At 34.3% G+C, this 14,997-nt stretch overlaps 1 protein-coding gene across 2 annotated transcripts in view; it reads right to left on the bottom strand.

The window, feature by feature from the left end:
* Nucleotides 1-14,997, bottom strand: part of Pgr (progesterone receptor) — a 131,478-nt gene that overhangs the window by 58,430 nt on the left and 58,051 nt on the right. For both annotated transcript variants that reach the window (XM_078046908.1, XM_005329107.5), the window contains exons 5-7: nt 8,018-8,162; nt 6,186-6,316; nt 2,429-2,586 (exon numbers count right to left, since the gene is read on the bottom strand). In XM_078046908.1, the coding sequence (XP_077903034.1) occupies nt 2,429-2,586; nt 6,186-6,316; nt 8,018-8,162 (434 nt within the window). The remainder of the gene's footprint in view (nt 1-2,428; nt 2,587-6,185; nt 6,317-8,017; nt 8,163-14,997) is intronic.

Consider the following 14,997-nt stretch of genomic DNA (forward strand, 5'->3'; position numbering starts at 1 on the left):
ATATATATATGTATATATATATATATATATATATATATACACACACACACACATAAGCCTATTGACAATATTACACATATATTTTTTAACTGAAATTATGACATAAATTCTATTTGTCAATCTGGCTTTTTCATATAATTATATGTTGATGTTTTTATATCAATAACTCAACATTTTAATCAAATTTTAATTTTTATTAAAGTAACTCATGCATGTGATTTTGAAAGTTAAAAAGAACTTCAAGGTTTATAACAAAAACAACAGCAGCAGCAGCAGCAGCAACAAAATTCCTCAGTTCCCTGATGCACTTCTTATTTCAGTTCCCCAGACACAACTAACTTTCTGTATTTTTAAAATCTGTGTCTTTTGACGTTTATATCTGTATCTCAAATAAACATTTTCTTTTCATTCTGACATTATTGAGGTCGTGCTGTGAAAATTGAGGATTTAGTTCTCTTATACTACATACTCTGCTCCTCAACTATATTTTCTCTTCTCCCCATTCTCTGCATACATTTCAATATTTGGCTAAATCAGTTTCCAGCAGTTATATTACAAAGATTTGTATTGTTTCCCTTCTGGATTACATTTCCTTCTTTACATGGCTTGTTTTTAAGTTATAAGAGCCAATCCCGTAGTATTCTTGTTTGCTTTGTTTCTTCATATTGGTACAAAGCCATAGTCAAATTTTCCTTATAGCAATGAAAAAATTCACCTTGCTATGGTTATGCCTACCGGCGGTCTCCCAATAATGATTCCTGAAGCTGGTATCCCAGAATACTTTGTCTTGCTGTTCCTATCTAAACTGCTCTGTACAATTACTAGGGCATCTTTGGCATCACTCTTGGGTTGGATCCTGTACTTCTTTGGCTTATTGTTTTGCTGTGACACATTTTGTGGTAGTTCTCAAGACAGGTTATATTTGACATAAACTCTGAGACTGCATGAATAGAAATACTACTTTTATATTATCATTGCCTCGTTTGGTGAATTGGCTTGAAATCTAATTCTTTAATAATTTTTCTTTTCCATCAAAATTCTAGAGGCATTTCTCATGCATCGTTTCATCTTCTGGCTTCCAGTGTTGCTTTTGAGAAGTCCAATGTCATTCTTAATGTGGAGAATTTGTTTGTGACTCTTTCTTTTGATCTCTAGTATATTTAGGATAGTCTCCTCATTTCTGATATTCTGAATTCACATTTTATAATAATGTACCGTTGTTCAAGTATGCAGTGCCTGTACACCATGCCCATAGAGTTAGAAAGCTCATATTCTGCAGTTCCAGTAACTTTGATTATTATGTAATTTCCTCTTTTGATTTTTCTCTTATCTGTCTTCTGGAAATTCCTATTAATTGGGGGTGGAAATCCCCAGATTAATTCCTTAAATTTGCTCTCTCTCCTAATTTTTCTTGAATTAATTTTTAAATTATTTTCTGAGAGTTTATATTTTATCCCTCTTGTTGAATTTTTAATTTCTTCTCTATATTTAATCATCCAAAAGCATTTTTCTTGCTCAATGTTCATTTTTTAATATTCTCCTTTCTTAGACAAAATATCATTCTTATTTCTCTGAGGGGCTTAAAAGTGTTCTTTTGTTGTCTGTACTGATGTTTGTTCCTTCAAGCTGCTTTTTTCCTGCTTATTTAGTTGTCTGCTTTGCATTTTAGAGGCTTCACTTGAATAGCTCACACTCTTGGCAATCTATTCATATTCAGAAGTAAGGACTCAAAAGTTGACCTGGTGAGTAGATAGCCTTATTTTTTATGGCTTAACTGTCATTTTAATGTGGTTTCTGAGCATTGCAGCAATAAAAACTTCTATTCAATATGTCTTGACTAACCACATATGTTTTGTTTTAATAATCCAGTTCTGGTGTTGGACATTTTTGGGTTGTTCATCACAGCAGAGAAAAAAAAATCCAGAAAGAATTTAAAAACTTAAATTCTTGCCTAATTATGTCTTTAAGGTAAATTCTGAAAAATAAAACCTTGAAAAGCATGCAGATTTTAGCTCTTGCTATATAGTGCCTGATTTCCCAACAGCCATGTTATTTAGAATTCCACATCAATGGTAGATTATTATTTTCTACATCCATACTTTTGCTTTTATTACCTATATAAAAAACTTTGCTAATTTTAAGCAAAATATTTTAGAACATATTCTGGGAAATGTATCCTAATTCCTACCAGCCATTAAATTACTCTTAGGTTATATAAATACTAATAAAGGGCTATTTCAGTGATCTACACTGAAAATGAAAAAAAAGCTCAATATCATATCAACAGTATGATATCAGAACTCTTTAAACCAGGAACGCAAATACAAATTTGATGAAAACATATCAAGTAAAATTTAGATTTAACATTTTAAAAAGTTAGATAAATCTAGAGAACAAGTACTGATATCCTGGGGAGCAAAATACTTACATCATGCAAGCTATCCAGAAGTTTTGTAAGTTGATAGAAGCGCTGTGAACTAGAGACAACTCCTTTCTGCCTCAAACCAATTGCTTTGATGAGCTCTCTAATGTAGCTTGATCTCATGTCATCAAACTGGCTTTGGCTTCTTAGTCCTTCCAAAGGAACTGTAGGAAGATAATTACAAGTGGCAGTTATGTTAAAAAGATAACACTAACAACTTATACATTTCTGAGCTAGATGATTTCTTTTATATGTAATCCTAATAAAACCACCTCAAGTAGGGAAAAGACAGTGGTATGGATAACATCAGTATATGTAAACTTCTAATTCTGAAAGAATATAAGACCAACTAGGCAAATTAAAGAACATTTCAGCTTACCTGTTTCTGACCTGTATTATGAATTTAACTTAGCATTTACTCAGAAAAGCACCAGAATTTATTCTATCATCCTACCTCAAATACATGGTTTGATTTGGTTTATAAATGTACTCTGGCTCTTTTTTTTTTTTTTTAAACAAATGATTGGGTTTCTTTGAAATTTCTTCTTCATGCAAATCTCAAATATTTTTCATTAAGATTATTCCCAGATAAGCTGTCTTTTTCTCTTTTTGTCATTTTAACATTGCTTTACTAAATTTTCTAATGCCTATCTGCTGATATAGGGAGAAAGCTATTAACATTTGAATATTACTCTTAGATGCAGACACCTAGTTGTAGTCTATTTTTAATTCAAGCAATTTTTGGTGGATAATCTTGATTTTCTTGGTATTCAAAAATATAACATTCAAATATTTCATTTTCATTTCCAATAGTTGTAGTTCTCATTTCTGCCTCACAGTTCATTGCATTGTTTCAACATTTATGGAACAATATTAAATACTGAGTGTGAAAACTCAGTATTTTAGTCTTGATTTAATGAAAATGCCAATTATTCTCCTTACAATATCAACTAATAACTTGGATATTTATCTCTGAAATCTGTAATTCCTGTATGCAGATCTTAGGCATAACTACTAGTTCTTGTATTTTCACTTCATTATCAATTCCACCATTGTTTTCTCATAAATCTTTTAGGTCCTTCTGCTATCACTGATCTAAGACACCCTGGTTGATTTCTCTAGCAATTATACCACCAGTGAAGGGTTATGGAAAATAATATTCCTATAAAATTTATCTCATCTCCGGAGGAGGTAGGGACATTAGCCAAACATTAAACCTCTCTCAAGTGAATCTTTTCCCAGTAACAATGGGCCCTCAGGGAAGGAAAGCAAACTTTCATCCCTTCCTAACCACTATGGGTCCTGAAGGGAGGAGGTTGATACTGAAACTGAAATGCAGGGCCCTGGACTTTTACCCTTTCACCATTGCCCATGAGTCCTGGAAGGAGGAAAATCCAAGAAATAGGGAAGCTCTGGCTAACAGCGGGTCCGGAGGAAGAAGATAAGCAGTGAACACTGAGTTCTGAACTTTGCCCAGTGACGATGAGTTTCAGACTTTTTACAACTTTTTACCTGACTGCCCAAAGGACACATTCTGTTTCAGTCTCCAATGATAAATTCACCCTCATTGTGAACTATAAAACTCAGACTCCTTCTGTAACTGGTGTGTCATTTTTGTACCCAGAAAATGAGCCCTCCTGTGCCTGACTGATTGACTCTGCTGTGGAATACAAGAAAGCTTGCTGATCCATTTGAGGTCTGCTTCTGTCCCAGTTATTTGTGTTTTCATAATGGTACCAAAACCGTGTTGGTTATTTTTGTTTACAACCAGTACCAATTTCCTCCTTGCTTCATTTTTTTTTCCTTTAGCTATACTTTTCCTACAAACAAATGTTCAACTTTAAGTGTATCATCTGCTTTTCCTGTAGCTATATCCATTACTGAAAGAAAAATAACAAAATCTCTTAATTTATGTTACTATACATCCATGATCTTGACCCTTAATAATATTTTTATAAAGAAATTATCTTGGTTTAAAGGTAAATGTGTGTGCTCAGCAAGAAGGAAAATACTTCTTAAAAACTACTATTTATCTTTTGCATCCCAATCAGACCTTGAAGTCCACTCTTCTCTGAAAAGAATATCACACATACAAGCCAAAGGGTAACCAAGAAGTTAATTATTCAACTTTGAGTTTCCAAATGCTCAGATTCTGAATATAAACAGGTCTCTGGACAGGTGACAGCAATATGCAGTTTTTGCTCAGGTGAAAATTCCTGTATGACACATATATGTAAATAGTATGTGTTCATCTATAAACTCTTCTTTCAAGTTTCTTCATATTACCGTTTTTTTTCAAACTTGGACACCTCTCTAAGGTTTCCAAACAATCCTGTATCTCCCTCACTCTTAATGAATATAAACCATTATTCTTGATATTTTCTTGGTAAATCCACTTACTAAGATTAAGTGTAGTTTTGTGGGGAACAATAGTAAATATATGCATTTTAATCAGTCATCTGTTCCTGGAGATCTGTATTTTAATTTTTAGAGGCAAATAGGAGGTTAAACTTTTAAAACATCATATCATTGAAACTTTTTCATTGACACTTTTACCACTGGATTTAATTTTACAAAGTTATTTCCTATCTGATATTTGAAAATAATTTATATTTCTTCTAGTTTGTTTTCCCTCATATGTTTATAATTCTTATCTATTTATCCTTCTAGATTCAAAGATGGATTTATAATAATTTTGCTAATTTATTCTCCCAGCCAATTGATATTTGTGCCACTAGAAGGAAGTCACTGCAAAAATGCTGCTGAGAAAGACACTTGGTGCAACTCAACCCAAGGCCTTAGCTCCCTGTGGTTCTCTTCCAATCACTTCCAATAAGGAAGCATAGATTTGTACATTTGAAAGTTGAACATCCCTGTGCATTGAAAGGGCACAGAAAAGTGTAAACAGCTCTTTTTCCATTAATTTTTTAAAATTTTCCCTAACCACACCCCCTTAGGAATCTACTGAGGTAGAGGCGAATGTATTCTTTGTGTATGAGAAAAAATGAAGTTGATATCTGCCCTTTCTTTGGTGACCAATACTCGGCTTCATGTCATTCCTTCTGGCTCCAGGGCATCCAGCCAGGCAGCATGTCCCAGCTTTTGCTGCAGGCAGGTGGACCATGGAATGAAGGTGGAAATGGTGCATGACACTTTCAAATCATACCTCCAAATTTGCTCACTCAGTTCTAATTTCTAGTCAGAAGCAATGGTGCACTCCAAGCCACAGAAAGGTGGAGCCGCCTGATGGAAGGAGCATGGGTTTTTCTGCTTACCCCACTGGTCTGTGTGTGTGTGAACGACAAAACACAGTGTGAATGTACTAAGCTGCTGAATTTCATATCTATTTGTTGCAATGGTTAGTCTATCTTGATATAAGGAGAATAGTTACATACAAAATAGATTTTGTATATTTTATATATAGTAAATACTTTTGTGAGTGGTTATAAAAGGAAGCATAGGTTGTGTTTATGTAATGTTAATCAGAGTACAATATTAAATTAGGTGAACATAAAAAAATCTAATCATATTTTATCTAAAATAAACAAATTGGTTAGCTCATTCTATATTATAATGGTAGGTAAGATGTGACAAAAGATGAAGTCATTTTATTAATGTCTATGACAATATATTAGATATTGTTCCTTTACAGTTACAATCTAAGATTTATACCTCATATATATTATATGATATTGTTTGAGACCTTCCTAATGAATTTAAAGTTAAGAAACTAAATATCATTTATTAAGTTACTCATACTCACTTGTATTAAGAAGTAGCAATACTTTCATACAGAGGAATTCTTCATGGCTGATTTGAAGCTTGACAAATTCCTGTGGGATCTGCCACATGGTAAGGCATAAAGAATAGAAGGACAACTCCTTCATCCGCTGCCTTGCACCACACATAACACATAAAAGAAAAAGCAATAGGTGAAAAAAAACAGTGTTTCTGCCAGTTCATGTAATATATCAGGGAATATGATTTTGACAATTATTTCTCATATTATTGATTATGACTAATATTTTTTAATAAGCAATAAATATTTGGAGTTTTCAACATCTTTAAGTTTTTTTACAGTACAATACTAAATATTTGGTGTTATGATATTTTAAAATTAGAAAATCCTATTAGATGCACATAGACCAAAATTAATATTGTTTCTTTTATAATAAAATTTTAAATACCTAAACCAAGAAAGGAAAACAAAATTGTAGAATTTGAAAATGTACAGGCAAAGAATGCTCAGAAATGCTTTATTTACTGTTGATTTTTTTCTATGAAAGCATATCTCTGTGTGTGTGTATGTGTGTGTGTACACACATAATTTTGTGTGTAATTCACATGAGAATTGCCTTAGTTTGCAGAAAGTTACCACTCTGTGACCTTTTCTAGGGGAAATGTATGGTGACATAGAGAATAAAAGAGAATGTTAGCAAGCATATAATAATTCATAAGCTCAAACACCAATTCTGAAGGTTGAGGACATTTATTTTTTAACCCTGTGCTATTTTATAATGTTCACATCAATCAAATTATGCTAACAGGAACAGTGAAAAAGATACTAGGTTTTGACTCAAAAGAGTTGAGATTAATCCTGATTCTTTAGCAGGGTGTGTGTGTGTATGTGTGTGTGTATTCATTATAGTTGTACATATTGATGAGATTTGCTGTTATCTGTTTGTACAGACATAAATCTACTAATATAATTTGGCCAATATCGATCCCCAGCATTTCCTTCCTCCCTCTGTATCTCTCACATCTGGATCCCTTTTCTCTATTGATCTCCCCTTCATTTTTAGGAGATCTACCTCCAACTTTGTTTTTCTTTTTCCTCTCTAACTTCTGCATATGAGCAAAATATGACCCTTAACCTAAGCCTTGGTTTCTTGAACTATACAATGAAGGATGCTAATTTCTTATAATCAAGGCCTTGTAAGATAAAACAGAATGAAATATGAAAATTACCATAAACTATGAAAACTTACACAAGGTATAAGTTACTAATTTAAATACTTATAAGTCATCATTCACCATTAGAACATCACAAGTATTGCGATGAAAAGATTTTTAATATGGTCATATGTAGAAAATTAATTGATTATTTATGTATAATAAGGCAAAATTAAATATTTATCTTTTCAGTTTTTAAAATAAATTACAAGCCCAGTTTTCCTGTAAGAAAAAAGATGTTTTTACTTTTTGAAGTTAAGTCAATACTTTAAAAAATATTTCTAATTTATTTCATTATCTTCATTATACTAAGGGATGAAATTTTAACTTTATAAAGTAAATACTTGATGTTGTCTTTAAAGCCTATTTCTTGGCATAATTTTGAAGAATTTAAAATTTTTTATTTGAAACAATAATAAATATTGAAACAAAAAGAAAAAATATCAAATTACTGATACAAATGATATGATTTTTATTAAGACTGTATTATCAAGTTGTATCCTGAAGTAATTCTGAAAAATACTTAAGGAAATTCCATTATTTAAGATACTAAATGTATAGTCATTTACTGAAATTTAATTTTGAAGATTATGTTGCAAACACACTTGTGATGATAACAAGACAACAATATTTACTACTTACTCATTTAGTATAAGATCAGGTGCAAAATATAACATCTGCCCACTGACATGTTTGTAGGATCTCCATCCTAGTCCAAACACCATTAAGCTCATCCAAGAGTACTGAATGAGAGTTATCTGATCATCAATATGTAAGTTTCTAAAACCTACAAAACAATTTTAAAATGAAATGATCACTTATGTAAAAAATGTAGAAAATACATAGAAGTTTAAAAACAGATATAATTAGGGTTTCAAATCTTAATATAATTTTTCCTAAAATCAGGAACTCATCAATCACTCATCTCTCATTCTTGCAATACCCATTTATTGAGACCTGTAAGTGTGCCAGGCACCTTGTTAAAATGCTGGGGTTATAAAGATGAAGATCAATCTTCACCCTTAACAGAAACTCACCACTCAACAGGAGAGACAAGCATAGGGGAGCAGTGATGAGAAAGCTAAGAGGGAGCATACCAGTCAATCAGAAGGCAGGCCAGGCAAAGCTTCCTGAAAGACCAAGAGCTGATGACTGAGTGATATTCAGTTTGTTGAGTAATCTCAATTGTGGGGAATTTAAACATAAATTGGTTTTAGTTTATAAAACCAGTATATCTAAATTTCTAGCAATGCTTATATATCATAGATTCCAGAAGTTTGGGGTCAAATTTTTTTATTTTATACTTTTAAAATTTGTTCTTATTAGTTATACATGACAGTAGAATGTATTTTGACATATTATGCATATAAGAAGAATTATTTCCCATTCTTCTGGTTGTACATATTATGGAATTACATTGGTCATATATTCATAGATGCACATAGGAAAGTAATGTTTGATTCATTTTACTATCTTTCCTATTTCCATTCAACCTCCCTTCATTAATTCCCCTTTGTCTAATCCAGAGTACTTCTATTTTCCCTACCCACTTTCACCTATTGTGATTTAGCATCCACCTGTCAGAAAAAAACATTTGGCCTTTTGTTCTTTGGGATTGGCTTATTTCACTTAGCATGAGAGTCTCCAGTTCCATCCATTTACCTGCAAATCCCATAATTTCATTTTTCTTTATAGCTGAATAGTATTACATTGTGTAAATGTACCACATTTTCTTTATCCATTCATCTATTGAAGTTAACTAGGCTTATTCCATAATTAACTATTATGAATTGAGCTGCTATAAACATTAATGTGGTAGTGACACAGTAGTTTGCTGATTTTAAGTCATTTGGGTATATGCCAAGGAGTGGGATAACTGGGTCAAATGGTGGTTCCATTCTGACTTTTCTAGAGAATTTCCATACCACCTTCCAGAGTGGTTGCACTAATCTGCAGTCCCACTAGCAATGTATGAGTGAAATTTTGTCTCTATATCCTCCCTGATATTTATTGTTACTTGCATTCTTGATATTTGTCATTCTGACTGGAATGAGATGGAATCTCAGTAAAGTTTTAATTTACATTTCCCTAAATGCTAGAGATGTTGAAAATTTTTTCATATATTTGTTGACTGATTGTATTTCTTTTTCTGTGAAGTGCCTGTTCAGTTCCTTTGGGCATTTATTGATTGGGTTATTTGTTTTGTGGTGTTAAGATTTTTAGTTCTTTGTATATCCTAGAGATTAATATTCTATCTGAGGTGCAGGTGGCAAAAATTTTCTGATTCTATAGGTTCTCTCTTCACATTTTTTAAAATCCTATCTTAATTTAAACATCTATGTGATTTAGAGTTGTGCATATGTGTGTATGCACAAATGCTTTGATCTTTCACCCTCTTTCAGGCCCTTGTCTGGTTTTGGTGGCAGAGAGAGAATGGTAGCAAAAGGCAAAATGTGTTTTGACTTAGTGGTTGTAGTTCTTCTTTTTATCTTTTCCCATTTCTTTGAAGAAGAGCATCTGTTCAGCACTGAAGAACTTAAGAGAGGGAGAAGCAAAGATGTCTCTGGAGATGTAGACTGGGGTTGAAGCTTGGAGGGTCTTGTATGTCAATCAGTAGCAATAGGAGAGACATGGCCTACATGTGTTTTAGGAAGATTCTTAGTAGCTATGAGGAAAGTGGATTCATGGAGCAAGTACTCAAATTAGGGAAAGCAGTTGGCAAGATGATGACAGTCTTATCTTAAATTGATATGAAGGAATTGAAAGAAAGAGATACTTCAGAGAGATATTTAAAATGCAAAATCAAAGAGATTTGGCAACTAATTGTATGTAAGGGTGAAGAAGAACTCAAATACATGTATCAGCATATTCACCTGAATTCTATAGTGGTGGCAGCATTGCTGAGATAAAGGAGAAGAAACAGGATAGGGAGAAAATAGTAAATATGAATATGTTTGAGGAACCTCACAAATATCTAGATAGCAGTTGAGCATGTGAATTAGGATAGGGAGATATCTGGGCTAGAAATATAAATTTGGAGATTATTTGTATCTGATTGTAGTAGAAACAAGAAAGTGGATGAAATATTTTATTAAATTTTAGGAGGAAAATATGTTTTGATATAAACATCAACCACTTTCTTTAAAGCTCTTTGACTAATAACTGTTTTACCTAAAAAATCCATTGAAATCCACTCAATTCATTGAAATTACTCAATTCAAAAGTAATATTAAAGCAAAACTTAATTTATTTGATACTAAGAGCAAAATAAATTCATGTCTTGACTACATTAGACATTTCAAGGAATTATCAAAACTTGATTTCAAGGAATTATCAAGGCTATCTTCTCTCACACACTCAAGATGGTCCCATCTCATGTGAACATCAGGAAGGCTGATGCTCTCTCTTGAGAACTCATTAACCTCACTGGGACTGCAAAGAAATCTAGAGCATGTTACAACTAGGGATATTAGAGCAGCAGTTTTCCTCTTGGGGAATGGGCTCTTCATTGTCTAACTTCCTTCCTTTCTTCCTCTGTGCAGTACAGATCACCCTGGTTGCAGTTTGGTGAAAGCATGTGCCCCACCTTTCCACAAAGGAAGTTGGCTAAAAGCTCTGCTTCCCTGGGCTTATGGCTTGGGTCTGGCCTCTGGATAAGGTACTTTGAATCAGGATTAGTAAATCAGGGTTAGTAAAGCAAAGACAAAACATACTGTTATTAAATCTTGACAGCAGTAGTGCCTGGTGGAGGCACTAAGTGATAGAGGAATCCAAAGGGTTTGTTTGTCATGCTAATTTATGCCTCAGTTTCTACCATATTCCAAGTTTGTTCTCTAGTTTCTATTCAATGACTCCCTATTGATCTCCCAGTAATTTTCCCCCCTTTTTTAAAAATAGAGTTTTTGTTTGTTTGTTTTTATAAATAACTGTTTTGTTGTTGTTGGCTTCCAAGAATTCTGATTTATTCAGGTGCAGAAAGACTCCCTACATAACCAGCCAATAAAAATTTGGCATGCAGTTTTCACAGTACTTTATATTAATATGACTTAAACTCACCTTCAAGTACATGTCTATATATAATGTGTCTTTTAGAAACAAAACTGAGTATCAACACAATAAATCTAGAACACAAAATCTTGTCAATTGAATATTTACAGAAATGGAACATTAATTCTCTGATAAAACTTATAGTGATGAATTTGCCTAACTTGTGAAAAGGAAGACTTCCTAAAGGGAAGCAAGTATTAACCTGTCTATAGCTGTTCTTCTTACATTACAAATAGTTTTGGAGAAAAGAAGTCTTGGTTCTATCACTTGATAAATGCCACTTTGGGCAAGTTATTTGATATGACTGAATCTAAATTTTTTCATGGGTAAAATCACACTGATAGTTCACTGAACTAATTCAATAAGTTGCTATAAGACTCAAATGGATAATTATGCATATCATGGAGCACTATGGAGATATTTATTATTAGTCTATGAATGGCTCCTATAACAGAATTGCTTATTAGAATAATATTCCTATGAAGGCTACTAATCAGCCCAATAGGAAGTCTCTATTTTAAAACACAGTGAAATAAAAATTATGTGTCAGGGGACATTTTTCAACAATTATACAACCTGTATAATACAGCTAAAGTATGTTATTAATGGCAGTAAAATTCAAAAGATAAAAATAAGTGATTGGGAATATATATTTTCCAGAAAACATATTTCACATTATTTTATATAAAAAATTATGTACTTCATGTATGTAAATATATAAAATGGCAGTCTTGTAGAGAGTTAAAGTAATTAGATGTATTAAAACATTAACACATTGTTCATTGTACTCTCCAAGAATATATTTATTTGGAAACATGGCAGTGGGTGGGTGGGGAGGCAGCGATCCCTCCACCTCCTCAGCCACGTGGACAGAGTGAGACCTCAGAACAATTGGACTCTGCCTGCTGAGAAACTCCCCGCAAAATTTGGCTGAAGTGAGACCTAGGCGGGGAGTTTGGGCTCCCCCAGGCAGCTGCTTGCTCAGACATGGGCAAATCTCAGCCACGCGCACGGAGGTGCTTGCTGACTGTCTGGCAGCCTGCAGACCGAGGCGATTCAGCAGTGCCAGAGACCGTGAGCAGCTTAAAGACAGATGGAGGCATCTGGGCAGAGAAACTGGACCCTTGGAAGAGGCTACCAACCAAGCCTCCACGAGACAGCGGACCAAGAACTGAAGCGAGACAGACCAGAGACAGACCAGACTCTCCCCGCCCCCATCGGACATACCACCATTAGAGAGAGCCGACATCACCAGAGTTCTGCAGTTGGGATCCCTTCCTAGCGCAATCAGCTTCAACAGGTGTGTGACTCCCATCTCACCAGCCCCATACAGCTGGGAAATCTCAATAATCTATCCCCAGATATCCAAGGGTGTGATTGTAGGAGCCCAGGGAAACAGAGGGGACACCTGACCTCCAACTTCCCCTACCACCAGAGGCGACAGGCGAGTTTTTTTTTTTTTTTTCCACCAGCTCCCAGGGCATGGCTACCGAAAGGGAACAGGCAAAATAAGCTGATGGCCCCCAAATCACCGGCTCCACAACCTTGGGGTCTGGGCGAATGGCTAAGAGAGAGAGTGCTTAGTCGCGTTCCCAGCGGGCTGCAAGTGTAACTAGATCTGTGGAGAACCCCACCAGTGAGTGGGCCCTGGCTGGCAGGAGAAGGGGGTAATAGGCTGGAGACCAGAAATGGCCCTGGGCGGCCAGGATTGGAAAGCTGCCCAGTAGGGGAAGAGGAGCCACTGCACAGGGATTGTTCCCTGCATATGGAGGGCAGAAGCTCGGCTAGGAGGGCACAACTCCACCTACTGGAAGAGAAGAAAACAGAACTCTAAGACTGCATTTATCTTTTTCTTTTTTGTCTCTTCTCAATTTTTATTTTTCTTACCATTTCCTTGTATTCTACCTATTTTGCTCTCCCTCTTTCTCCTTAAGGACTTCTTTCTTCCCCTTCCCCTACCATTCATCACAAGCATTACGACTTTCATTATGTGTAATTTTCTAATTGCAAATAGGTGAATGTGTCAAGGCTGTATATAAGACTCCTAAGTCCCTAGCCACCATCTAATACCCTGGTCCATTCGCCTGTTAATACCCCCCTTCAGTAGAGCAATCTTCCAAAGTAACTAAGACATACCAACCTCCATACCATCTCAGCACCCGACCTAAACATAAAGTTTTAAGACCAAACCGCAGATTGCTATACGACTTCAGAATCCGTATGCCTTTTATGAAACAAATGAATTTGCTGTAAATTACAATAAAGCCCAACATCTCCAGACATACTCTCCCATCACAAAAGAGAGATCCCCAAGAGATAAAAAAAAAAAATTTATAGGAGAAAACAGAAACACAGCAGTCAAATAGAGTTGGAAAGTAACATGAGCACCATGAAAAAAACAAGGGAAAAAAGGATTACAAACAATGCAGGATAGCTTAAATTTACAGGAGAACCTAGAGGCATCAGAAAAATGGTCAGATAAAGAACTCAAGGCATACCTGACTCAGATGGAATGGAATCTTAAGTCGTTAGACAGCAAATCCAAACAATGAAAGAATACTTTGAAAATGAATTAAATAAACAGATTCAAGAAGCAAAAAAATCAACTCTACCAGGAGATAGAGATTTAAAAAAAAATCAAACAGTAATCCTAGAAATGCAGGAAACCATAAACCAAATCAAAAACTTTAATGAGAGTATTATAAGTAGACTAGATCAAGTAGAAGTCAACATCAGATAATGAAGACAAAGTATATCCACTGAAAAAGAGTCTAGTCAACACAGAAAGGCTGGTAAGAAACCACAAGCAAAACATCCAAGAGATATAGGATATCATAAAAAAACAAACTTAAGAGTCATTGGGATGGAGGAAGGTTTAGAGGTTCAAACCAAATGAATGAGCAATCTGTTGAATGAAATAATTTTAGAAAACTTTCCAGATATGAAAAATGGAATGAATTGCCAAATCATGGAAGCCTACAGGACCCCAAACATAAAAAACCTTAATAGACCAACTCCAAGACACATTATTATGAAGTTATCCAACATACAGAACAAGGAGAGAATATTAAAAGCTACAAGAGAAAGGAGGCAGATTACATTCAGGGGTAAACCAATTAGGTTAACGGCTGATTTTTCATCACAAGTACTGAAAATGAGATGATCCTGGAACAGCGTATTTCAAACACTGAAAAATAATGGATTCCAACCAAGAATATTGTATCCAGAAAAACTAAGCTTCAGGTTTGACAATGAAATTAAAATATTTCACGATAAACAAAAGTTAAAAGAATTTGCAGCCAGAAAACCAGCACTGCAAAGCATTTTGGGCAAAACACTACAAGAAGAGGAAATGAAAAACAACTTCCAAAACCAATAGTATGAAGCAACTCAGTAAAGGGGAAAAAATAATCAAAGAGGAAAAACAAGCCAAATAAAATAAATAAATAAATAAACATGTCTGGAAGTACATGTACAAACCATATATCAATAGTAACCCTAAATGTTAATGGCTTAACCTCACCAATTAAGCGACATAGGCTAGTAACCTGGATTAAAAAAACCAGATCCAACAA

The sequence above is a fragment of the Ictidomys tridecemlineatus genome, chromosome 4, assembly GCF_052094955.1.
Source record: "Ictidomys tridecemlineatus isolate mIctTri1 chromosome 4, mIctTri1.hap1, whole genome shotgun sequence".
NCBI lineage: Eukaryota > Metazoa > Chordata > Mammalia > Rodentia > Sciuridae > Ictidomys > Ictidomys tridecemlineatus.